At 37.5% G+C, this 27,937-nt stretch overlaps 1 protein-coding gene across 6 annotated transcripts in view; it reads right to left on the bottom strand.

Annotated features, from left to right (window-relative positions):
- PHKB (phosphorylase kinase regulatory subunit beta) overlaps window positions 1-27,937 on the bottom strand; it is an 80,105-nt gene that overhangs the window by 19,644 nt on the left and 32,524 nt on the right. For all 6 annotated transcript variants that reach the window (XM_055818874.1, XM_055818873.1, XM_055818877.1 and 3 more), the window contains 12 exons: window positions 24,575-24,670; window positions 22,700-22,897; window positions 21,892-21,949; window positions 18,201-18,278; window positions 16,180-16,338; window positions 11,959-12,053; window positions 4,760-4,815; window positions 4,464-4,557; window positions 1,909-1,992; window positions 1,340-1,444; window positions 411-493; window positions 238-328 (listed from right to left, as the gene is read on the bottom strand). In XM_055818874.1, the coding sequence (XP_055674849.1) occupies window positions 238-328; window positions 411-493; window positions 1,340-1,444; window positions 1,909-1,992; window positions 4,464-4,557; window positions 4,760-4,815; window positions 11,959-12,053; window positions 16,180-16,338; window positions 18,201-18,278; window positions 21,892-21,949; window positions 22,700-22,897; window positions 24,575-24,670 (1,197 nt within the window). The remainder of the gene's footprint in view (window positions 1-237; window positions 329-410; window positions 494-1,339; window positions 1,445-1,908; window positions 1,993-4,463; window positions 4,558-4,759; window positions 4,816-11,958; window positions 12,054-16,179; window positions 16,339-18,200; window positions 18,279-21,891; window positions 21,950-22,699; window positions 22,898-24,574; window positions 24,671-27,937) is intronic.

Genomic DNA, 27,937 nt, shown 5'->3' with positions numbered 1-27,937 from the left:
CTTCTGAAAATTCTCTATGAAGATTATAACTTTCAAAAGACTCATCAAAAGAAATTAAAACAAACCCATGTTTCTTTTGAGATAAACCAAAAACTGCACCAAATGTCTTGGGTCTTGACTCCTTAATTTGATGACACTACATAAAATACTTAGAATTCACATGAAAAACAAAAGTAGTAAAAGTACACGTACCAATACTAGGAGGTAAGAACGCAACGCTCAGGAAAATCATCATACCTGTACTCTGTCGACATGAACTTTCACTCCTCCAACAATTCCCTTTCTAAAGGCTGCCAACATATCTAATATTGGATTGAATCTGCTCCCTCTGAAATTTGAAACAGAACTCCATTAATCTTGTAATTAGGTAAATACCACATGGCAAACGGTGCTTTTCTCTCTCTCTCTACCTTATATTGTCTTCACGGATAAGTACAACGAATAGCGGACGGCCGTGCATTTTCCAGTACTGCTTAATGAACTGCAGTGCGTTCTAGGGAAGAAATAATACCTTAGTCACACACACACACACACAAACCCACCAGAAGACCCACCAGCACGTGCCAGAATACACAGTGCAAGATATGAGAAGAGCCATCTTAAAATAACAGCACCGAAAACCCCAACAGATTAATAAAACCTTAGCTAACGAACCACTAAGATTTCTTCAGCAAATACAGGTTGCTTTCAAGCACTGCTATTTCACAAGTTTTCTGAAAATACTTCTAGCACATATATTGGTCACAGACTGAACCGCCGGAGCGCGGTGTACTGAGCTACGTGTGATGACCCCGCAGGCACGCGTGGGAACCCAGGGCTTGAGCCACAGGCTGCCAGGGGGCAACAAGCTGTGCCGCCTCTGTGCGCTGGAAGTAGCTGCTCAGAAACTGGCAGCCTGGTGACAGGTAAGCTTTGCACTGCTGCCTGCCTTAAAAGTTAGGGAAGGAAGGTGATTCTTAATAGTTGTGCAAGTCAAGTAATTTTTCCTCCAGGTAAAGGCCCTCCTATATTCCTTAAAGGCCAGTCTCGTTCTGCCTTTCAGCCAAGACCCTTTGTTTTCCCAAAGAAACAAACACGATAATTTGCTTGCCCCATGGCAGCATTCAAACCACTTCTGGGTGAGTTTTTTTGTCAGACAGAGACACTCCCTAGAGCTCATACTGGGCTGACAGGATATTCATCTTAATACACTTTGCAGCATAGACGGCAAGCTTATTTATACGTTAGAAGAATACACACTACACAGTGTTCCCCTTTCAGTCTTCCATCTCATCAAACTTCAGTTTATTCTGCTACAGACTCTATTGTTGTCAGTTTCTCAAAGTTACAGATAAAATACCTTAATGTCATCAATCAACATCATAACGTCCTGAGACATGTAGAAATCACTTAGATCAAAAATGATCGAGTAGCAAACTACAGTCTTTCCTAGTATTCGATAAATCTGTTGAGAGAGAAAGCTTCGGTTAATCTTCAAAATACCTGAAGCATGAAAGTAGCTAAAAAGAAAGGTCTTTTGAAACTATTGAAGTAATAATCAATGCAGAACAGCTGAATTAAAAAAAACAGTATTTAAGATAAACCCAACATATCTAATTATAGGTACTCTGCTTTTTATTAGGTATGCAGATCTACATTCTATTTCCCCTAAAGCTGTTCACTTCATCATCACTCAGCCTGTTTTGGCCAAGTGTTACGGTAATTGGATGTCCAGGAAACATGAGAGTTTAATAGTAAGACAGAACATGCACATTTGTAATAGCGTAACACATTACAGGGACTTTAAAATAAGATATATGCGTAAAATCAGATTACATTTCAATTCTGTTTAAAATCATACAGAGTCCAGCTCAATGTTTTTCTGAAATACACATCAATAACAATAATACAAAAATGTCCTGCAACAACCTTTGATGTTCCAAGGCATCCGATAGGCCTGTCCGGTCTTCCAGATAATCCGAGTTTGTCATTGACCCCCAAATGGAAGTACGCCTGCGAGAAAGAATCAAGCAAACTGAGGAGAACCTAGATAAAAGCCTTCCTTGTGCACTCCGCTTTACGCTCGATAGCTTTTTATTGCTGTCAGCTTGGGGCCTTCCTGATATTGCCTATGTTTCCTCATTAAGACAAATAACTACTTAAAAAAAGAAAAATAACACGTTACCTACATCACCTGTTCATCCAGACTAGACAACTGTATTTAAGTGGGACGGGGACGCAGACATCAAAACACTAACAGCTTTGAATACCCCATCTACACATAACAAACCCAAAAGGATAGTGAACCCCTTTTTGCAGTAGGTAATGGAGACTAAAAGAATGGCAGTAGGCATCGTAATTTGACACTAGAAGGACCTTCATTCTGCTATAATGTAAGACATAAAACGTTTTCTTAACAAAAATATTTGCTTTATCTTGAGACCTCGTGTTCTACAGCTGCTAAAGCAGCCTCATCTGCTGTAACAGCTTTCCAACTTGATCTGTTACAGTCAGAACCTCAGTTCAGATTCAGCACCAGAGCACCTGAACAAAAGTACAGTTTCATGTGAGTCCAGCTGCTCCAAGCAGGTTTTTTTGCATTAAAATGCCCTTCAATTCTGGAAAATTAAAGTTGCTAGTAGCAAGGAACGGCTGTGAAAGCAGACTGGACTGTTGGGTTGATTTATGAGAGTGAACCAAACTAGAGCGATCTTTCACACCATCTGCTTCTGTGTTCTGTTTTTAGTCTACGCCTATGGAGTATTCTGCTATTATCTTGTATAAATGTAGTAGAAGTATAGTACTATAGTGCTTTTTCCTATATATTGCATGCATCTTGTTCCATTTTCTTGTTTTCCTTTTCTTCCTTTTTTCATTCCGTGCCATGCCCCGGAACCACTTTGTGGACCCCTTCCCACGGCCCCCAGTCCTACTCTCAGCCCTTGATTTTCCTGAATCAATTCCTTCCCCTCAGCCATTTGTTTCTTTTTACATGACTGTTTTGGACACATGCCTGTTTATGAGCCCAGAGGTTTAAACTGTTGTCATGTGCCACCAGACCAATTCAAAAGCTTCTAATTAAATGTCATACTACTGAGAATTGACAGCATCGGAACAGCAAATATTGAGATCCATGATCTCTATGGATCAATACTCTTTTCCCCAAAATAGAAACCGCATGAGCTTCCCCACCCCACAAAGGATGACAACTACTACCAGGGCTTCCTTGCTTATTTGCTTTTTGGTTTGTGTTGGGCTTTTGCACAAACCCGGGGATTAAACCTCAGTTCTCATAATGCCCCAAACATTTTCATTTCTTCAGCTTCACAGCTACAGCACAACTTTTTCTAGAAGCCCACTGTTTTGCCTCAGACAACTTCATGTTTTCATGACATTCCTTTAAAAGAAAATTTTGAGGAGGCAGATGTACCTATTCACCATGAGTATAAAGAAAATGTCAGAATTACCAAATGTCTCACCAGCTTTGGAAAAATAATCCCTAATACAGAAATTGTCACAGCTAGGAATTTAACTGATAATTAATAAAATTAATGCAACTTTCATTTTCTTCATTGTATGAATTAAAAATTAATAAAACTTAATGAAGGTGTCATCTTTTTGTCAGGGAGGCCAAAGAAACAATGGACAACAGCAGCGGGTAGCTTGAAGCACGTCTTCAGCGTAGCCAAAGCGCTAAGGATATAGCACTAAAAATGACTGAACAACAAACAGGATGCTGAAGCAGACCAGTATGGCCCGCAGACCATTCCTCTTCGGCTGCTGGCCTCCCGTGGCATTGACAGCTACCTAAACAGCTGCACCTAAGCCAGCATCAGCCGTGAGGCTCAGTACGGGCCAGGGCTTTTCAGTGAAAGGCTGGGGCACTCCCCGCGGAGCTACCTGCCTCTACAGCAACAGGGAACCCGAAGCCTTCACAGAGGACAATGAGGCCACTGAAGATGTCTGTCGTCCCAGTAATTTTTGACCACAGATTTTGAAATGTGCCGAGTTAAAGGGGTGTTTAAACACCAGCCTTCCTGGGTATAATTGACCCAAAGGACTTCTAAAAAAAAAAAAACGTTACAGAAGGGCCTGCGCTATGAAATACGATGGATGGTTTATGCCTATTGCCTTAGTCCACTTCTTTGACTATTGCACATTTGTTTGTTTCTCCATCCAGATTCATTTAGTCTACTGTGCTATTACTAAAAATGTATTATTCATTCAATATTCTTTGAAAGTGACTCAAGTTATAAGCCTAATTAGCTTAACACAGAACACCTGGGCTTCAGTGTTTCACGGAAAGTTGTAGCTAGGCATGTGTCACTGCCCAGCGTCAGCATATCCTGCAACCAAATTAGAATAACACAAAAAGGTAGGTAACAAGCCAAATGAGATACAAATCTAATAGCTTGATATAAATTCCTATTGTTACAAAAGAAATTTATAGATAGGTAAATAATTTTAGATGCAGAATTCCTTACTTTGACAAGTTCTTTTTGAGCCCATATCTGAATTGGTTCCACCTGCTGCGGGGTCTGAGTTTGGATTCCATAAGTATTCAGAAACACTTGTAGGCTACAAATGAAATAATGACAAATTTAACGACAAACCACAGAACAGTTAGCTTGAACAGGTATCTTGGCAGCAGAGACACAAGCAGCAGTACTATATTCTACGCTTCCTTGAATACCTTCAGCAAATTTAAGATGTCTATTGTTCAACGCTTCCCTAATAATACACATTCTTTACAAAAGCAATTCTTAATAAAATTACTTACCGCTGACTTTCTGCTATGAGGGCCACATGTACTACCAAATCATTTTCTAAAGGACCCTAGAAAATAATGAAAAAATATTTATTAGCATTGCTAATTATATATTTTGTTAGATAGAGCATGAATAGTGAAGTGACTGTTTAAACAATTAATGAGTATGACAGACATCACTGCCTGCATTGCTTTTCCTTACTGTGCAAACAAACCAAAAGAACACTGGATGAAAACTTGTAAATCTCAAAACTCTGGGAAGATGTTCCTGTCAGTAATAGCCAGCAAGATGCATTCTGGAGAATTAATAAAAAATAGGTTTCTGGGAATCACTTCCACTGTTCGGTTTGTTCATTTTTTTTAGGTTTTTTTTTTTCTTCAATTTTAAAAAAAAAAGTTGGAAAAAAATTTGCTTCATACAAAAATATAGAATTTATACAATCAGTGTATTTCTTTTATGCCTGATACACATAATGTTTTGATACACATTTTTGTAAAAAGTGAAATAACCCAGTTATTTGGGTAACCTGTGTTAAATATTAACTTCAAAATAATGAACTGCTTTCAACCCTTTACTCTGAAATATTTCAATCAGCTACTTTTTACAGGTATATGAAAGATACGTTACGTTTTACAGGAGACAGAAACATTCCCTTCCATTATTTGTAACACAGATAATTCATGTTTGAAATAAATACTAGTATTTTACATCAGGAATCCACGCAAATAGGAATGAATTCTAACAAGGTGGGTGAAATCTTGGTGTGACTGCACTCCCTAGTTCTTGCAATGGCAATTCGCCTTGCCTTTCACTGGCAGCATGCATCACTAGCTAAAAACCAAGATGTCAGTTATTCCTTGCTCATGTCTTCTCTACCATTCAATGACTGCAAAATCAACAGAACTAAAAGCAGCATATGTTTGCATTCCCAAAATGCTTTTTGTCTACTTTTGTCTAGAAATCACCAGAACGTGAACGACAAAAGTTAAACACATCTTCTATCAACTGACTATATAAAAATACAGTGTTTTCTGTGACAACGGATGGATAGACATTGATAGAATAAAAAGTTCAGAGTGAACGCTTGCTTGTTCAGGCATCTGTGAGCCTTGGTATCAAGTTAGAGCTGATGGGTTTCCAGAAGGTCTTGAGAACATTCTCCCAAAAGCCTATCAGCACTGCATTTCTGCTAAAAATCTTTGAGTTTTTGCCACATGAAATAAGTTCGTGACAAAAGTACATGCACAAAGAGACCAGACTGAGAAGTCAAAAAGTTCAAGTGACATTAAAAGATCTTCCTCCTCAGAACAAGGTGATCATGCTTTCAATTGCATCTATACAAACAGTAAGAAAACTCAAACCAATTCTCTACTGTAGTCAGTGCATTATGTTTATAAAACAAAAAGCAAAGACACCCCCATCCCAAAAACGTAAGAGCCCTCTCCAAGACTGCACTGATTTCTAGACAGCCTGTGATCTAACTTGCGGAGTGGCCTTCAAGTTAAGGCTTAATTATTACTGTGTTAATGGTGAACTGAGTGGTACTGTGTAACCACAGGCTGCAAACCATACATAAATCTGCGCAAACAGCATCTTCACTGAAGTACTTCCTTCTCCGATACCGGTACTAACGCCTCTCGTACATAAACGTACCCAACGACGCTGGCTCATTTATGGCAGGCAGTAAGTGGTGGTTCTAACATGGGCCATAACTAAGCAAATGCATCTGCAGCGCAACTGGCACAACACAAAAACCTGTGTGAAAAAATAGCTAGGCTTTCGAAAGTCCTGTGGAAAAACGTAACTGTGATTGCTGGGCGGCTACAGCATCGCTCTAACATTGAACAGAAAGTTACTTTCATTGTCACTTAACATGTCAAGGGGCTGGAGGATCACAAGTCGTGGTCTAGGGAAACACAGATCAACATAATAGATACATCACTACTCCTGAAGAAGTGTGTCACCCTTTCCAGTAACGATAGCAATATATAGCACTTGCTATATATTATATATAAGAAATGCGTAAAAGCATTAAACTCCTACGTGTCCCGCTACATAAATCTTGCAGTTAAAAGTTCCATTTTAACGTCTTTGATTTCACATTTGTCTAATAGCGCAAGCTAAGGTGCTGTTCACACAACATCAATCACCGTCTCCCCAAGCCATGGCAACAGACACCCCCCTGCCTCGGTTCCTCTCCTGCCTTGCATTTTCACATTGGACAATGGGCTGAAGGATCTGTTTCAACTGTATTCTGTATGCTGTGCAAATGATAAATATACCCCAGCGTTTTCAGAAGACGAAGATAAAAGACAGATTAGTTGTTCTTAACAAGGTTATAAACTGCTGGAGGCAGGATAAAGGGAAAAATCCTCGACTCCATTCCCGGCACGAGCAGAGAAAGCAGCTCAACATTAGTCTTTAGCTGCACTCTCCCTGGACAGATGCTATCACTGTATGCCTTTCTGCACACGCTCCCAGGAAATCTCAGAACTCTGAAAAAAATCCATTCATTCTGCACACATGAGAAAGTGGGCACAACAGTCAAGAGCACGGATTAAAATGTACCTCCTGGGCCTTCCAAGCGTACGGGGCGAGGTGAGGAAAACAGAAGTAGCACCAACAGAAGAAGTTGTACTTAACCCAACTAACCCACCTTGCTGCTACAAAACTACAACTGCATTGTTACAAACCACACCTGCTTCTAGAAGCGTCTAAATCCGGCTGAACAGTTTATGGTCAATACCACTATCTCACCAGACTTTTTCATTGCAATACCATATGGACACACACGTGTGCCTTAAATTCTAAAATAACATTCAACAATTTTCGAATTGTGTCACCTGTGGTAGACAACTGTATTACAAGAAACGAAAGCAAGAGTGTGCTTATAATAAACATTACAAAACAAATAATCCAATACGATATATCTCTCTAAACCATCAAAATTAGACATGCTCTAATGCTAAATGTAATTTAGGTAGCTGAAAAATCTTAATGTATCTCAGTCTACCTACAATTAGAAATTTTAGTTCCTTCTTCACACGTTATCTACTTCCTTGAAAACAGAAAAAAATAAGCAGTCTATCATTTTGACTGTTCTCTTCCCAAGATCGATGGGCAGAACCTTAATTTCCAGTAACTTAAATCAAATCCCCACAAATGATCACTATGTCTACGAACCAAAACATTAAAAGACCACCGTCATCACATGCAGTCAGAATGTAATGAATTGCCACCCTATACATAGATTTCACGTTAACCCAGAATACAGAGCAGTCTGAGAATTTAGCAAGATTAACATTTTTTGTTAAATGCGAAACTAAATATAAGACGGCAGTAAATCAGCTTTCATACGCTCCAGTAAAATCCAAAACAAACCAGAAAATCTCCACCCCACTTCATTTCTCAAGTGTTATTGTTACTATACAGGCCCTCTTAGATGCTAAATTCTCCCAAAACGGAACACGACTCAAACTGTGTTATAAAACAATCCCTCCTGGATACGCAGGCAGTAAAAAGAAAGAATAAAACAAGCTGTTCTAAGGAATCCAGTTCTACAGTTATCCCCAATGAAACACAATTCCCTGCGTTATCTCCTTTCACTAAAGTAAACGGAGCATGGGTGATTCCGTTTTGGTTTTAACCCACGAATGGGCTTTAACCTGAAACGCTCCTGAGCATTTAGCATTACAAAGCAAGTTACCAGCGCAAAGGAGAACGGCTCTGCTGTTCCGCTGCCTTCTGCCTTGGAACACAGAGAATCCTGCTCCAGCGCCACGCTGGCATCTCCCCAAGAGGGGACATAGACAGATGTCTTCATGAAAGTGAAAAATAAGTTTTTTGGGGCATTAAATCAGGAGAGAAAACATCTCCTTTTAACTACACACAGATTAAATTAATATTTTAGTATTAGTGGCCATTAAGTTTTTACCATACCGCTCATTTGATTCTAGTTTTCTACGACAGAGACTGTCTTCTTTTATCACATTTTCTAGGTTGAGGGATGCATTCAAAGCTGTAGTTCCACAGTTATAGACAGCGTTTTCATAGCGACTTTGCCTTTGTAGGCCTGTATCGCCATCGCTTGCTTAAATCTACACAATTATGTGGGCATCAGACATACTTTTGTACTGGCACCGAAGCCACAACTAAACCAAATTAATCACATTTTTCAGTGGCAAATGTTTATAGAGATTATAGTCAATGCAATCAAAGCACGAAAATATGCCCACATGGAAAATGCATTTATCTAAGAAGTATTTCCTCAGCACAAGGCTTCAAATAAAAATTTTAAAGGCCTTCTCTTTGGTACATCACCTTCCAAAACACTGTATCTTGACAAACTTTATATACATAGGCATCTGAAGTTTTTACATATCCTTGTTTATTCCTTACAGGAATGAAATCTAAAAGTAGTAATATTTTTCTGTTCAACTTAACTGAATCGTTCTTTAGCTATACGGAAAAGAGAAGAGAAAGAGAAGAAATTGGTTTTGATTTCCGAAGACATAATTGTAGATGTACTGTATTCTCAGTGTGCACTTTATTTTTAGTCATCTTCCTAGCACTTCAAGGCAAATACTAAATACCGAGTTCTCCTAAATTATGCCATTTTAATCTAATTGAGCTAATCAAATATTCAGACAAACTGTTTAAGCAAATTTAAAATGTGGATCGAAAACAGTCAAGGTCAAGACTCTCAGCTGGAACTCGAAGTGTGCTGACTTCAACTGCACGCCTCACGCTGACGCCCCTGCCTCTGCCCTTCCTTCTTCAACCTTCTCTTACCGACGACCGATGTGAACTAACATCTGTATCAACAAACTTTTGCCCTAATACTACTGTAACAGTAAAACGACACGAAATACAGCAGCGCCTGTTTCAGTACGAACAATCCCGATGGAAACCCACACGCGCCCGGTTCGCACCGCAGGGCCGCTGACCATTCCGGTCACCACTTACACGTTGCTGCTCAGAGCCTACAGCGACAAAGGCCTGACACCACAGTCTAGAATTCCCACTAATTCAGATGTGCTTCTCTTCCTTCTACCCCACGCCGAGAAGCACGTGCAGTATCTCGGATAGCTGCTATAGCTTTGCTTACACAGCAAAGAAAAGCAGGCACAGTCAGCTGCAGCAAAGCACCACCGTCACGGGGAAGAACAAAGGTGTAAGCGGACCCAGGCAAGCCCGGAGCTTGCCTCTCTCTTCATTTATTTACCCTTCCACATATTGCCGCTGAACAACAAACAACCCATCTCACAACCTCTTGCATACAAAAGGACATGCACAACTACAGGAACTGCTAAACGTATCGATCTAAGTTAGATTTCTGTAAAGATTTTTAGGTTTAAGAACAACAACAACAAAGTAATCTTATCCTCTCTTGATTTCTAGCTTTGAAACACAACACTGATCTTGTTCATCAGAACATGCTCAAGGACCACGCTGGGAAGGCGTTCTCTTTCTCTTACCCTGACAACAAAAGCATTACTTATCCCAAATATGGGAAATTTCTGCCAAGGGTTTAGCAAATTTAAGCAAGTAAAGACAGCATCTAAAGGGAGAGATCAACACGCATGAGTTCCACCAAGTTGTCCCAGAAGAGCACAATTGCTCTTTCAGATAATTCTAGCTAGACAACTGTTGAGCGCTGGAAGACCATGACGACTGCATAAGCACTTGAGAATGACAAACCATCTAGTCTGGTTTCATTTCTAACAATGACAAAGCTTTTTTTTTCTTTTTCTTTTTCTTTCTTATCACTTGCAGATAAAGCAAAATATTGAAATGTTTAAGTTATTTCAAATTCTTTCAACACTGTTGAGGTTTTAGAGTCCTCATTTCATTCCTGAATTTTACCAGGCAACTGCATTTTACAAATTAAGTTCTTTATTGACCCACAGAGTGACACTGAAGGAGTCAGTTATGAGAAAATAAATTATTGCTGCATTATTTATGATCTCTTTTGGGAGACTCTCAGGGCAGAGGCTATTTCTCTCTGAAGACCTGGAAATTCCCTGTCATATAATGGGCACTCCACAAAACTGTAAAAATGCTTTTCTAGTAAAACATTTCCCAGTGAGTCATGCAGTGTCTTTAGAACAAACCATCTTCTTCAAAGTGTTCATCTGTGGCATGTCAAGTCATTGGTTTCAAGAACCAAAGAAAAAAGCCAATTTGATGGGCTGCACGCAGCACTGACTCGCTACGGGCTGCTTCTAACGGCACTCGTAAAGGGGCACGGGGCTGCAGCAGCTCGCAATTTCTGCAGCATTCATAATCCCATGATGTAAGAACAAAGAAACTGGGAACAAATAAAGCCACTGAGCTTTCATTATCTCATGTGCCCATGGCAGAGGTGCTGCACCCTGAACAATGAAAGTCTCATTGTGAATGAGACAATACCCAGGCACTCGGATTACCGCGGTAACCAGAAATAATAGGAGACAGGTTTCAAGCAGCATTTGGATAGAACAAGGAAAAACATTGTTCACTTCTGATCTTGGAATAAACCTTAAGATAAATGCTTCCTACTTCATGCCTCAATAACACATCTACAATGCTGAACACGGAACTTACCAAACACATATTCCTTTTACCAAGAAATAAAAAGGTCTCAGCTAAACATTTCCATACCTAAAATTCTTACCTCCTTAATAAAAAAAAGTCCCCTACCTACAGGCCGTGTTTCTGTCTTGTTATCCTATCTACTGCAGATTTGAATTACGATGTTTCAAGCACTCCCCATCCCTGAGCGCTCATTCCTGCTGTGCATTTAAGCCAAATACAGGAGCTCACGTACCCACCACACTCTAAAAAAGAACCTTAGGAGCTCTAAATACAAAAGACATTAATATATTGAAATGGTAATTATTTGGAAAGAACTAGAACAAGCCTGCTTTTTGCTTGCCTTCCTGACATATCTTACAACTCAAAGAAACATACCTATCTATTATGAGCTATTTAAACTTACATTTTATGTATCTTTTTGATTGCACCACTTAGTATGAAGGCAAACGTGCACCACTTTCCCAAAACCGCAGATGTTATAATCTCCCATTTAAAAGTAATCCTCCATCAACCAAGCAAATGTACATACACTTAAGATTTCCCTAGCGTTTAAACTGGAATATTAGGAAGCCATATATAACACATAGATAACAAATTTTCAGTAAAAATATTTTAACGCTAAGCTTATGCTTACCTGATTTGAAAATCTCATGCTAACATTCCGCTGATCTTGTGGAGGTACGTAACGTCCAATAGGGTCAATATCTTTAGGGCTTACTAATTTGTCAGCTGAAAGTAAACAACAATATATAAAAATACTGAATGACTTGAGTACTTTCTGCAGCTTTTGTTAAGGAGGCATGTGAATGTATTTTACACAGTCGGTTCTGCTGCTATAATCTTTGTTTCAGATCAATGATTTGCCGATCTAAAGGATGTTCTTAATTTTAAAACTGACTCAAACATCACTCTTGCTACAGCTGATTATAATACTATAGTATACAAAAACAATCTTTTATTTTTTCAGAGAGATGTGTTAGAAAAATATAGGCAGACAACAAATTCCACAACAACCAAGTAATGTAAAAAGCCCTCAAGCCACAACCATGGAATTATTCTGGAGCTTTAACTAGAAACTCAATGGTTGCCATCAAAATTTTCTTAGCTTTGAAGAAAAGCAGACAGCCTCTATATCAAGGTAATCACACAACTATAAACCTGAAAGGGACAAGGGATATCAAAGATACCTCTCACTAGGATAGCTCAAGAAGAAATAGTAAAAAAAACCAATTAAAAATATTTGAAACCTAGCAATTTCTACCTGGAGCTTTTTTACATGTATTAAAAAAACCCCACCAAACAAAAAACCCCAAAAAACAAACCACAAGGCAACAAACCTAAAATTCCATTATTTTAAAGTTCTCCTGAAAAAAATAAAGTACTCCAACAAAAGTACACTATGAAAAAGTTTCAACAAATGGCTTGATTAAAGATTCACAATCTACTGTGAGCTATTATGCCCTGCAAAGAAGCATTTTCATATCAAAATGACATTTTGACATGAATCTGTCCAATCTTTAATTTCTGCTACAGGGGAGGTCACAGTGAATTTTCATTTCTCCTATATACAAGTCAAGAATTTTGCACATATTCTTAAAAAGCTCTATACTCTAGGAAATCAGCTATTAATCTAAAGGAGAAACAACTCATTAGCTGAATTCAGCTACAACAGAAAACCAACGCTGTCTTGACAAGAAAAAATGTTTCTGAATACTACACTGTGTAGTAAATTAAGACAGCAGTTTATAAACTCAAAACGTGTCCTGGCTCAAGCTTAACAGTGTTAGGAAAGAAGAGAGAGCAGAATAGACGGTGCAGTGGGAAGAAAAGGCATGGGCAGACAAGGACGGACGTGGCTGGGCAGTTCACCGAGGAAGCCTGGAAGGAGCCCGCTGCTGCCGGGAGCTCGGCCAGCCACGGTCAGCTACTACAGCCTGAGACCGTCTCCTGTCCCCTGCCTTCTGTTGAGGGAATGCTGCCGGCCTCCTGCCAGGAGGGGACCCTGCCGCCTGCTCTGCCCAGTCCTGCGGAGTCACGATCCACGTACAGGTGGTTATGTTAAAAAACAGAAAGCAAAGCTCGATGATGAAAAATTACCACAGCCTATTTCTTAATATACGGACACATGAGGTAACAAAACACATTTTAAGGAAATCAGTCATCTAAGCACCAGTCCACATGGTCAGACTTCTTACGCTGGCTAAAGGCATGGAAGTTACTTAATTATTTGTGGTACTGTTGATGCTATAAAATTGATTAACCAAATGATTGCCAGATCAATGGACTCTGCCTCATCATTCTTAAAAGCAAGAGCAGTTTCCAGAATACATGTTCTATTTCCACTGTTTTTACATTGCTCAGTAATGAAAATAATTTTGTATTTAAAACAACTATACCAACAGACTAATATAAAATTAAGGTAACTTTCAATATCTACAGTTTCATTTAAAAGAAGAATCTCAGTGAATAATCATCACCATTATCGCAAATGCAAGTGTATCAGAATGCAGAAGCAGAGTTTTCTCTGGTAGCTCATTATTTGCATCAGCAACAGCTGACAATATTTAATCCATTTGGTCTATACTCTACAAAATACTGCAAAAAACTTTGTTTTGGGCAGCACTGAATCCACAGAGCAAGATACAAAAGTTACAAAGAAAAGCACAGGAAAGGAAGAGAGCTACTAAATGAAACGCTACGAGTGAACTCCCAGTTGTGCGACCCAGCTGAGCAGCCGGCATTCCTTTCACTTGCTTGAACACGCGGACTCTTCATACAGCCTTTACAAACCTCCTCAGCCAGAGCAAGAAAGAAATTCTATGAAAAACCGCATCATCGTCTGCAAAACGCCTGCTTTTATTCTTCATAAACAATTTCTTCAGTTGCATAGGCATCTGGTGATCTGCAACAGCGGCAGGCAAGACACCTACCTCCACTGCCTCCGCTGCTTAGAGCCTTCATAAGCAGCATCAAAATTGTGACTTCTCCGCTTCTGTTTGCCCCTCTGTGGGAGGCAGCGAGATGTATAAGAACTGACTCAGTTTCATGTTGCTGCATTTAGAAAAATTTGGACTGCAACAGGCAGACAGCAGGCCCACAGACAGAAGAATAATCTGAAAAGGTTATGTTGTATGCTCGCCTACACAACAGAAACAAGGAGGGTGAGCAAATACAAATTAATTGCTACCCTCGAGGCAACACAACAATTTCTGGAATGGATGATGACATGGGAAACCAGTCCCTTCCCAGAAATCAAAGTGTTTGGAGTCAGGTCTCGACTTAATTAGCAGCCACCAGCAAGCAAAGTGACACACACAAAAACTTTCACCAAGGAGAAAACTGTTACTCAGGGTAGGTTTTCATCCAGAAAGGAGCAAAGTTAAATGCACCGACTATAAATTAGCATGAATAAATGGAGTTCCTGATACAACAATCACCGGTGATAAGATTTAGCTTTGTGTAAAAATTTCCAGACCCTACTTGCAAAGACTATGAGAGAAAAGGAAAAAAAGTATTTTGAAAAAAGGAAGGGAGGAATGAGAAGTAATGCATACAGTGCAGAGAAAATTTAAAACAATAAAGGGAACAGTCACAAATGACAACATTTCAAAAAGACATTTAGCATAATTATTAACAAAAAAAGCGTGTAAGCGGTCAGCAAAAGAAAGAATTGGAACAAAAAAAAGTTAGGTTACTCACACCACATTTAGCAAACAATAATTAATTTATTTAACCAACATTCTGCAGGTGTAGAATTACACAAATATTAATACAAGATGAATACTAGCAGAATTACTGCAGTATTCCTGCCCACACTATTGAGGATTACTTGGCTAATACTAAGAGATTAAATTAATTGTCTTTTCATTAAAGGTGAGATTGCCTGCATTTACTTTACAGTGTTGGCTAAAAAAGGAATTATGGAAGGAATACAGTGAAATCAAACAGGTGGAGCAGCAGACGGACTCTGTTCCTCCATACCTAAAGATATATCCACTGTTCTTGCCAAGGCCTGAATTTTTAAATTCCCCTTCAATGTTTCTCATTTTACTGCCACCAGCCTGTTTCCCTTTACAGTGTTCACCAAAAAGAAGTTTTTAGAACTCAGTCTATTGATTACCAGGTAAATGCTGAGCGTGTTAAAAATGAAGTAATATATCTTCCTCCTAAAAGGAAGCGTAAAAAAAACAAAAACAAAAACAAACTGTAAAGACATTCCTGACTTAACTTTTTGCATGAGCCTTTGAATCCTCTCAAGTGAGACCAAGAGCTCATTTGTGACTGAAATGCACCGTAACGGCCTTCGATGGCCAGACTGTGACACACGCTTCCCAATGCTCATCTAGTCTCTTCTGTTTTAAAGAGCAGAAATTACAGACTGAAGAACACATTTTTATCTGAGACTGCAACTATTCAAAGTTTAAACTTGTCTTGCTTCAAGCAGTAAATCAATTGAATTAAATGCTATAGAATGCTTACAAATAGCTGCAGCTGACATAGTTAATCCAGAAGCTATCATGTTAATATATTTTGTCATGAAGAACAAATTAAGAGGGAAAGGCAAGAAAAAAAAAACGCAAGAGAAGCCTATGATGTTTAGAAGATTTTCAGTATTCTATGAAATATTCCAGTAAGCTTCATAGTATGCTACACGCAGCAGAAAGTTTTAACATAAAGAATAAAAAGCAATTTTTGCCTGTCACATATGTACTGAAGCAGAGAACACACGTGCCACCCATAGCCCATTCAAAACTCAAGCCAATGTGTTTTGTTCAGATTCAAGAACAATGTTAACAAGAAAACATCCTTCACTTCAGACAAGTAAAAACCTGGTAGAATTTCCTCAGCCTCTTACCCAGGAGTTGTGCAATGACGTAAACTGCCTGTCCCCACAAGAAAAACTTTCCATCGCATCCACTGTTACTGGGAAACCGTTTCTGACTGCCAGGGTTCTTCTTTTCCAGTTCAACAAAATCAGCGGGCACATAGTAATACTTGGGTACAACAGGATACCCTATGGAGTTTTAAAATAAGTACAGTAAATAAATACATTTCACTTCCCTTATTATTTGATTGTAGTCCCATAATAAAGCTGAAGCGGATTCAAAACAGGGGAAGTTACACCCTAGCAATAATGTGATTGAACAGAAATGCTGTTGTCACTCATTGCTGCCTCAAAGCCACAATCAGTACAAGAAACCCAGGGCAATATTAAATTACTTTATTTGTCACCAAACATTTCCACAGAATTTCTTCCCAGAACACACACTTCGCCTGTGCAGTGCCTTACTGTGCAAAAAAGAAAAAAATTACTATTTTTCACCTAAAGCAAAATACAGCCCAGATAGCAAACCATAACCAACAGAAATGAAAGTTGCATCAGAGCGAAACACTTGGGGTGGTTTTCCCTGTACTTAATACCAGCTCAGCATCAGCCAACTTTTTAAAACACCTTGGCCAAAAGTAATCAAACATTTATTTAAACAAAAATTATAGTTTTGCAAGTATGAAAAAAAAATTTTAGCAAGCATTTTCATTTTGAAACATCATGAAGCAAAATGGAATAACTTCTTCATTGGAAGATAGCATATCTCATATCTAGATTTCTGCCACAGGTATTACTGATCACTGTAGATTAATATCCTTTATTTCAACACTTTTTAAGTGGACAAGAGTCAGGAATTTAGAAACATAATTAAAAAAGACTGACCTAATTATATGCAACACAAAAGCAGATTAATATGCTCTCTACAAAATTAAATTTCACCTTAATTTGGATGAAAAAAACAGGTGATAAACAGAATACAGTTACACTGTCTGACTACTTGCTTAGACAAAAAAAAATTTATTACTGGCAGGAAGCTCAGAAAAACTGAAAAGTTATTAAGAGATAGAACCTTCAAACGGGTGAGGTATCCAAACACATCCAGAAATTTTAAGATTAGATAATAATGATGGCATTCACCAAGAGGAACCACAAGATTAATTCAGTGTTCATGGAACTTCACATAATCATTAATAACCAGAAAAAAGCAAGGATCAGCAAGGTCAGAAAATCTGCTATGTAATGAAAATTTCGTAAGGAAATGCTTCTGTTTCTTAACAGAAACTAGTTCAACAAATATTCTAATTTTAAAGAACAAAGTCTAAAATATTCAGCACCTACTTGTGTAACTGTAGCACAGATGTCAAGAACAGGTGACTGAAGATGCCATTTTAAAATTGGATTGTCAGTATATTGAAGCTTGTTATGATCTCAGGCCATTTTTTTCCCCTCCCACTCAACCTTTTGGTCTTTTTATTTTAACTGAATTTTGGACGGATGTGCCTGTAGGCCACCAACAGCCTTGTCTGCAGTTCCACCAGAATTCCGGAGTGCACAATTTAAGTAAGAGAGTGTTTATATTAGAATTAGCATGTTGCCACTTGCACTGCTCTAAGCTAGAAACAATTTCATATGCATATACCAAATTCTTTTTAAAATCCTGTGAAGTGACAATGAATGACACAAGTAATTCTCAGCTGTACCCAGGTGGAACATTGTTTGTAGTTAATATTGTCCTGCAAAGTCAAAGCGAATTTTGTAAATAACAAAGCACAGGCGAAGGAGGGGAGGACTGACTGCGTACAGTGTAAGTTTGTGTCAGTAGCATTTTTCCAGATAACATTACTTTTATTATCACACTTTATGATGCAATGTATCTAGGTGGAAGAGCTAATTTTAGTATTATAGATTTTGCCTTCAGGAGACATAGTGATATTATTACCTCTCCTTTGCTCTGACTGCAATATCCATTAATAGAAATGTCAGTATTTTAACAATTTCAGATCAATAAAAAGCTACAGTGTTTCAGAAGAATGAGTATCAGATTATACCTTCAGAGGTATGTTGAAGCAAAGGATCCAGAAGGTCCTGATATTCCTTTACTTGTGCAGGATTTCCTCTAAAAACTCCTAAAAACAACCAAACAACAATTGACTTAACAGAAGAAAAAACTTTTCTGTGAGCTTAATGTTCATAAAAGAAGAAAAAAAATAATCTACTGTTTATTTTTCAATGACGTAGCGCCTACACACTATACAGTTCATGAAAAGTAAGAGACTAAACTGTAGATCCTCACTTGCTGCTACAGGTAAATCTCGCAGGGATCATGAATCAGCCACTCTCTTAAACTGGAATCGATGGCGGGTTACGTGGGACAGTAAAGCTGCGAACTCACAAAGGCTCAGGAACTGGGCACAACCAGCCCAGCTAGTTGTAAATAACTTCCTTAATCACAGCAGAAAGAAGCAGCACAGCTTGTGCGCCAGTGCGGAGACAGACTGGTCCTGAATTGCTAGGAGAGAGCTGCAAACTGATCTAGAAGTGTGTTGGCTAGAAATCCTAATAAATCAATACAAAAGGAATTTCAAGTAGTAAATTGAACAATTCCCCTCTGAAGATTTTTAGATCGAGTGTTTAAATCTGTAAGTTACGTAGGTATTTATATTCATATTACAGATGTGCAGAATTGCTGACACACCTTGAGATACTAAACAGAGCAGTCAACTCTTTATGGTGCTGCTTTTGGGAAGAAACTGGTAAGTCTGGGAATACCAGTACCTTAAATGTTCTTCTAGTAGAACTTGGTCATCTCAAAATGAATCTGATGAATATTAAGATGACCAATGTTCAGTTCATCAAAAGTTCTTAGGTGAAAATGCATATCAAAACCACCAAGAGCCTTCCTGTTCACCAAGGAACTTGACAAGTCACATTGATGTTTTAAAATAGAACATTTTTTAACATTTAAAGGCGAACAATTAGATGAAAACTTTTCATTGTACATTTTTCATTCATTTCTTTCCATAGTTTTCAGTTATCATATTCTTCCATGTTGTTAAAGAGAGCTGTAATGTTTCCCTCCTTCCCTATCCTAGAAAATTACCATAATCCTCCACGTTCAACCAGAAATGTAAAAATGCTTTCAAAAATGCTATTCAAACATGTCATCCAAAAAAATAGCCATATTGATTCGTTTAGTTCAATCCTTTCCTACAGCTGCAGATGCCTATCTACAACCCAGAGAGTCCCAAACAATTTCATTTTGAGAAAAATCCCAACAGGAAAATTAGTAGTGAAGCAGCCTTTTTGTGTTCTTAAAAAGGGTGAATTCTGAAAGGCAAAAGAAAACCACAAACTTATCCACTGAGAACAAATATACCACAACAGCTTTAGTACAAGGAGTTTAGATATGTTTTTTGTTAAATATGTTTGTGTGTGTAAGGTATGTATTTATGTATATGTAGATGTATTTATGTGTATGACATGTTTAGTTATGTTGGGTTTTATGTTTAAGTTTAGATATGGCTTTTGTTATTTTTTGAGACTTTATATATGTATATCAATACATATATTTTAAAAAGTCACAAAATTGTATCTTTCATGTTATTTTAAGAATATCCAACAAGTTATCCTACTGAAAAGCCAGAGTGCAGTAGGAAGCTGGAGCGTGACTGCTGTGTGGATATTTCTCTTTCCATGACTCTTCTGTACTCTACCCAAACCCAAAGCTTGACAAGTGTCGTAACATTCTCAAATATTCCTGCGTATATACACAGGAAACGAAATCACTTGCCAAGAGAAACAACTGCACTGAAAGTTTGCACACAAAAAAAAGCGTGTTTAAGTAACACTGAACTATTTCAAAACATTTGAGCACAGCCCTGACACAAGAGCAATATGATACTCTGACTCTTTGTAATTTAGTTTTATTGGCAGATGCTGTAGAGGACAAAAAGATGCATTTATGTGATAATACAATTGCTTTTATAAATTATCTAGTGAAGATAACCGTTGGGTAATAATGACCGTCACCCATGAGGGATAAAACAGTGTTCTTGATACTACTAGTAAATGCGTAGCTAATTCAGTAGTATCTACTTGCAGAACTGTTTTAACTCTCCGTATCTTACAATCCTAAAAAGCTGTCACTGACAAAACAGAAAAGTTGATCAGCTAATTAAGTTTGCCTTATAAAAGAAAACATAAGTAAATGTATAGTTACTTGAGTATGTTCTACTGATCTTTGAAAGAGAAAATGACAAAAGAATATTGCTGATGTGAACAACATCAGAGGAGTACGGACTATCACTTACAGGACTCCTTTTATTTAACGCAGCACTGCCCCACTGTTACACGGGTAACGACACCCAGCTAGCAGGAGTCGCCCAGATACTCGGTAGCTTGATACACTTTGCGGAAAAGGCTTTCCTTTGTACTCGGCAAGTGTGCGGGATGGGTAAGTAGGCTTTCAGCTGGAGCGCTATCCCCCATGCAGCAGCTTGAGGGCTTTTTCAGCATTTTCATTATAAAGAAGTTCAACTGTAATCCACTCCACCTATTTCATTGTATTTTTGCAGTTTAAGTCGCTCTGTATACGTTTCAAATTTTGCATTAAGGAAGCTTAAGGATTTGGAGATGTGCACACAAAATCTACCGAGAGAACTGGTCTATTTGATGAAATTGTGGTACAGGAAAAAAAATAATGACAGTATGTGCAAAATATGTTATTTTTTACTTTTTCTTTGTAATACAAAAAGAGTATCATTCTGCTGACTTCAGTTAAAGATGATTACCTTTCTTCTTCACAAAACTGCAAGTGGGCAGCATTAAATGTCAGTGCCTTTTGCCTCAGTTTTAGGCATCACTCTTTGAAAAACGTCAAGCATTCTTCCAGAAAAATCAGGTGTGAAACCTTATTACATCTTCAAACAAAATATTTTAATCTGTGGGTGGCCACAGAGGAGCCCAGGCAGATGGCAGATTTCTGTGCCTCTCACCATCTTTATTTGAAAACTACTCCACACACTAAAGGGAAAAAAAACCCCAAAAAACAGATGGCCAGGTTTTCATCCATTTACAGCTCTTTTTGAGGGTTGTAACCCTTACTCATTTTCTTATTCAGACTTCTGCTGTATGTGAATTTTAGCTTCCATCCTGAAATCATCCCACGAACTTTTTTGGTATGCTTCCTGCCTTCAAGAAAAGGTCTAGGTAGTGGGGTTGTTTTTTTTTTGTTGTTGGGGTTTTTGTTTGTTTTTCTTTAAATCAGACTAACCGGCTATGTGGAAAAATGAGGTCAGGAAGCACAGGCATTTCAAAAAGATAGCAGATCTTTTCTTGTTCATTTTTTTCTCTCCTGAATTCTGTTTCAATTACCACAGAATATCCAACTTGAAAAGACCTGCTGCCAACATTCAGTTTGTCAATGTGTTCCCTCTTCTTTTTCTCTCATGTGCTGCTGCGAAGTTCTGATATACTGTGCAGGGACAATGCCACAGATTTAAGCTTGTAAAAAAACCGTATCAAGTTATATTCTAAAAAGTGTTCACATTAAAAATGCTGAAATAATGGAGGTTGAGTGCTTGGGATTTTTAACCCATGAGACACACCTCTCGGTATGATATTTAGTCTCACTGCATTATGGTTTATTTTGGCAGGTCAGGAAAAAAATTTCTGGGTCTTTCTTCTAAGGGTTCATCTCTCTAATGCCTTCAAAGAACAGGAACGTAGAGCTGTACTTACCATCAATTATCATGAAAATAAAAAACAGAGGGAATTCACACTCAATGCCATCAAAAAGCTGAAAAGAAGAAAAATCAATCAGATATTTCATCGATTTGGTTTAAGGACATGTATGCAAATATCCTGTTGAATAATTTCAAAGCAACAAAAGACAAACATGAATGTAAGAACATTTTAGTACATCAGCTTTTCATTTAGATTACAGGTTCTTAATCCTATGGGCACTTTAACTGTGCCTTCACGTATGCTGTGGCTTATTCTCAAGCAGAATATTTATATAATCCATGTTTTATTTTCCACAGAGAAACTACTAGGGAGAAAAAAAAAATAAATTTTCATTTAGATAACCTTTACTGATAAATACTGTGGTCAAAAGCAAAACTATTTTCTATACGCTCAGACTGTAGTCAGCTGTGAAATTAAATAGAATGATAAATACCTTCCTTATTTGTTATGTGAAATCAACTGTACCCTAAAATGTAAATGCAAGCACATTCATTACAAAATGAATCAACGACTAACTTGCTGACTTAGCAATCTCTCAAAACTGCACATGCCAAATTACAAAATGCATCTCGTCACTTGAAGCAATTAGGAATCACTGTGCAATTCAAATTGCAAATACTGAGGGGTTTCAGGTTCTGTTTTATTTTGTTTTCCTGGGTGGGATTTTGGTTTGGGGTTTTGTGGGTTGGGTTGGCTTTTTTGGTTTGTTTCTGTGTTTTGGCCATTTGTTTGTTTTTCAAGTACTGCCTAAACATCTAAGAGAACCAAACTTTGTCCTTACCTAGGCTAGGTATTCCTTTACCTTAATTTCTGCTGGTTTATAATAACGTCGTGTTTTGTCCTCCAGGGCTGTTCCATACCCATCTCTCAGAAATCTTTTAAACCCGTATTTTCCTTTCAATTTTCTAATAATTTTATCTAATGTTTGACTGAACAAAACCTCATCATCCAAAGCAAATGCAGGGTAACTAAGACAGGGCAAAAGAGCTGCATCGGTGTTCTGTAGAAGGAGAGGAGAAAAAGCACATCACAAACTTAATTAGATCTCTGACAATTATCTGATGCACAAAACCTGTTCAACTTACTAAGTGAAATATATATTTGGAACATTATCTTACCTTTTATCAAAATCATAGTCCTAATATATTAAAAAAGTGTGTAAAATAAGGCTTCTAAAGATGTTTAAGTATAAACTACAAACAAAATATTTGGATATACGATTTAAAAGAGAACCCATTTGACTCTGAATCTGACCCACTTTACAGTTGATAATCTGCAGGGATAAGTGAATACATTCCAGAACTTTGTGTCTTAGAAACAAAAAATATCCTCCAGGTTATTCCTGGAGCAAACACAAACATTTGGGTATCCTATGCTCAAAAAGAATCACATTTTATAAAGGTGCAACACTGAGAAGTAACTATGATAAAAAAAATCGTTTCTCAAAAGCATTTTCAGCAGTATTCTTCAGGTGCTGTAACAAACAATCCTATGGGATTTACAATTAAGGTGATAAGGAATAATTTAAGGAAAAAAAATGTAAGTAGCGTTTGTCAAGAACCATGCCCAACATCATGAATTAAAAGCACAAGAAAAATTACTAATTAGTGCATCACCACTACAAGTTAAGCTTACAGAAACACAAAAAAATAGTTTTACATTGTAATTCTTGTCACACAGTTTTGTTATTACTTTCTGCTGATACATTTAAGATATCCGACCATTTTAAGTACCATATTTTTGCCAATATAATTGATGTGCACCCATAATAGGAAAAAAAAGCCCCCACAAAGATTTCTTCTAGAGCATAAGTAACTTACGAAACCAGCTTCTGCTGGAATATTTCAAGTCTTCAGCAAATAACAAACTCAAAGAGTTCTAAAAGACCGTTAGGCTACAAAAAAGTAGCTGACAGTGCCTTTTATTTTAATTATCCAGTATTACAACTCTGCTATAATTCTTCTATACAATGAGTAAACTATTAATGTCGAAGATTAATAGTCTGTTTCATGAACAAAAATGCTATTATATCCCTGAATGAACTAAAAAGCAGAACTCAGTTATCACACATTTTAAATTACTGATTTTCAAAAACCAAATTTACTTTTGATGCTAGTACTGAAGTAGATATTTTTTAAATTAACTTATACTTATGTCACTTAGAATTACTCACTGATAAATAACTCATTTGCAACAGTAGCTTATAGTAACAAAAAATCCTCCATATTCAGCAATTTATGATAAGCCAACCTTAAAAGCTTCTTTTGTAGACAAAAGAATGAATTAAAGCTAAAACAAACGTTTTCAAAAATGCAAGCACTGACTGCATAGTGGAAACTAGGACAAAAGAAAAACAATCAACAAGTCTGCAAACCCTGCCTGCCTGACGACTGCGGTTCATTACTATTCTAAATTTTATTTTGAACTTGTTTAGGAAGCTACTAACAGGCTACCATTTTAGCTTAAATATTCATAAAATAAAGAATGCCACCATAATTCCACGTCAGAGAAACAACTGTATCACAGTGACATTTAAGAACCAAAAATTGAACATTTTCCCAGCAAATTCCCATCTTCATTAAACAGAACATAACGGCCATCATAGAACTAAGAATTATGTTCATACCCATTTATTTTCTCCACACTCTGTTGAGGTGAATTTAACTTAATTACTTACATGAGACCTTGACTCTCGGGGTAGCAAAGAACAGAGAGTCTGTCTGTTACGGTTATGGGCGTCAAAATCCACAAATATAACAGACCAAGAGCAGCCCTGTGAACAGAACATTGTATTTATTTAAGGGAAGGGAAGAAGGGTTCACATATCCTGGTAAAACTAACTGGTTCTTTGTTTTATTCTGGTTACGCTGTAATGGTCTGGCAGCTGGGAATTTTGATCAGAAAACGTAACACAACATCAAGCTGAAAACATTTTGAATTTTCAAATGTACTTAAATATAGCCAAAATTAGGTGGGTTTATATACTACTGATTATGTAGTTTACAATTCATCCAAGCTAGGAACGCTTCCATTAATTTCTGAGGAAGACAACTGTATTATGGACAAACAAAAAAGCAGGTGTCCCTCCCTGTGCCTTCAGGGGATGTTCCAAATAGTGATGCAAAATGTTTTATTACAAGTCAGTTCGAACACAACTCAGTGGATATTCACAGGAGGTACTGCTTTGGAAAAGGACTTGCATAGCAAATAAAAATGACCTGCTTTTCAGCTACTCTGTATTATCCACACCTGCTCCTTAGCAAAACACATTTCCTGGTAAAACTGTAATTTTACACTGTACCTCTCTGTCAGCTTTTTGATACTTCCTAACACACTCAGAAAAATTCCCATAGCTGCAATACTGTTTAAACAGAATCAACAGCATTTAAAAGTATTATCAGTAGGCAATTTCTAAGAAACTCATGCAGCTTGTTAATTAATGAATGGATATCTTCATATATGTTGTAATTGGTAATGAATCTCAGTATCATTGTCCCATTGGAAGACACATTCAACAGTGAACTCATTCCGTTACTGTCATAAATACCACAGCGCAAGTTTTCATAAATTCACCAAATTTCTCCTAAAAAGCAGTTAGTTTCTTCGGTATGCTATTCTCTTAGGAAGACTGTTCCAGAACGTACCCTCCCTAATGGTTAAGAACTTGAATTTCCAACTGAATTTGTACATAACCATCCTTCCTTTTCTGCCAGGACCAGCATGCATTCATTTGCCCTTCCAAACAACTGAGGGTTTTCCTTACCCTTTAGCTGCCCTCTAATTATACATACATAGCTATCGCACAAATGCTAAGCTTTTGCTTTCCTCGTGAAAAACAATCTCTTTTCTTAATCATTCTAGCAAGATATACTGAACAGTGCAGAGATAAGAATGTTCACAAATAATCACATTTGCTTTGATGATTTGTTATTCTACTTTCTTCTTAGTCCAGATTCTGATTATTAACAAATTTCTAAAGTCATCTACAAACTCTGAACACAATTTGTCTACATGTGTGAATGTACAGTTTCAAAATCTGTGCAGACTAATCTGCATTTCATAAAACTGCAAGCATCTTGTTTTACAAATGAACTAATTTTCACTTCTCTAAAGATTGTGAAGGTCTCTAGTAAGGACACCTTACAAAGGCTTGATTATTTTTATTTTTTTTTAACATTTATTTTTTTCCAAGCTAATATAGGGCATGCATCTCATAGACGAACAATTGCTTATACTGTTACTAGGTCAGACTTGAAATGGTGTTCCATCCTGTCTCTAGCAATTCCATTTTAGCGCGTACATGCATGCACCATGCGCTTAATTCATTAGTTCATTAACTCTCATTGTCAGTAAACGCACATCCTCTTATGTAGGTTTTTTTCCCGATATTAGTTTTTTCTAAAAGATATTGTAGCTAAAATGGAATTCTCACATAAACGATACAAATTCTAAGCTATTTGTACTCTGCAATACTCTGAAACAAGATGTTTGGGTTAACCATACCAAGCCCACGGAAAGATGAAATAAGTTACAATTGTTTAAATAGTGATGATTCTAATGTGATTAAGTAAAAGCATAAACCAAAATGCAATCAGCTCACACTGCATCCTTGAATGGAGGGGGGGGGGGGGGGGCGGGGAGGGGAGGGGAGAAATTAAAAAAAAGAAAGAAAAAAAAAGCCAGGCCCACTTTTACTGTTCTTCCATACAAAATTCAACAGAACTTAAGACAATAAAATGATTTTGGGATCTGGCTACAATCAATGCACAGTTAAGGATTATAATGGAATTCTTATGCAAGTGTCATACATATTAACTACTTCATATAACTATTGTTTCAGAGATATACAATATATTGGGAATAACTTTAAGAAATCTAGCATAGGCTATAAAGCAAAGTAATGAGAAACTAAATAGCTTATGCTATATTAAAAATTCTCATCTTCTCGTGTAAATAAATCTTTTACTGAGGGAACATTAGCATTACAGCTTGACTGCATTTTTATGCCTATAACTAACTGCCACTTTTTATGAAATACTTCTGGTATGATGGAGATGAAAATGAACCGCATTTAAAAACCATGAATTAACTCGTTTTTACATTAAAGGACTTAAAATTCAGATTAAACAAAAAGCCAATCGTTTTTCAGTTCGTAATTGTTCCTTATTTTATCCGGCACCTAGAAAGCATAGCAAAGGATGCATTAAAAATATTTGAACATCAATTAAGCAATGCTTTGCTATAGAATTAGTAGTATGATTTCTTAGAGAAATGCGTTCTCTTTTAATGCTTTCTAGAATTCGGGCAGGGAGGGAAGGAACAGTTGTAACGTATCAATATTAAGTGACCTTTATTTTGCCTTCTCTGGGTGCATCCACAAACACCCAAGACGACTGCCCCATCATGATCTACTCAAAGACAGGTAACACACATGCCTGAGAGCACAGCCACAACATTACATATTTATATTTATTAGTCTCTTCCAGCATCCACAGTGTGAGTGGAAAAATCTGCATGGCAAGGCTGAGCAGTCTGTCGTCCCCCGCAATGATTTATGCAGGTTGCACTGGTGTCGTTGCAGGTGCAAACAAGTTTCTCCTGAGGGGCTCAGCAGGATTTCTCAAAGCTATTGGAACACAGCTGGAGCTAAGCACAAAGGCAAACTCTGCTGCAGACTGAAGGTCAAAATGGTTTCTGTTTATGCTAAATGTATTGGAAATAAACTCTCAAAGCATTTAAACTGGTTTTGCTTCAGCAATTTATTCATCCATTTCAGTATGTAGTAAAAAATCATTAAGAAAAACCACAAGGAAACCCGTATCCCATTTACTGGTGCTTGAGACAGTTGGAAAGGTAAAGATTGTAGATAAATGTTTTTACATGTGCACTGTCAGGATCTCAGGAATGTCTGATCATTAAGATCCCTAGTAACTCCTAGCTCTTAATGTATCACACCAGCTTTTAAAATGTACATGAAGTAAACCAAAACTAGACCAAATGGCTAAGCCTTTTTGGAACAGCGTGTTTGTGTATGCATAAA

The sequence above is a fragment of the Falco peregrinus genome, chromosome 14 (assembly GCF_023634155.1).
Source record: "Falco peregrinus isolate bFalPer1 chromosome 14, bFalPer1.pri, whole genome shotgun sequence".
NCBI lineage: Eukaryota > Metazoa > Chordata > Aves > Falconiformes > Falconidae > Falco > Falco peregrinus.
The sequence above is the reverse complement of the archived record's forward strand: the minus strand, read 5'-3'. Positions and strand labels throughout refer to the sequence as shown.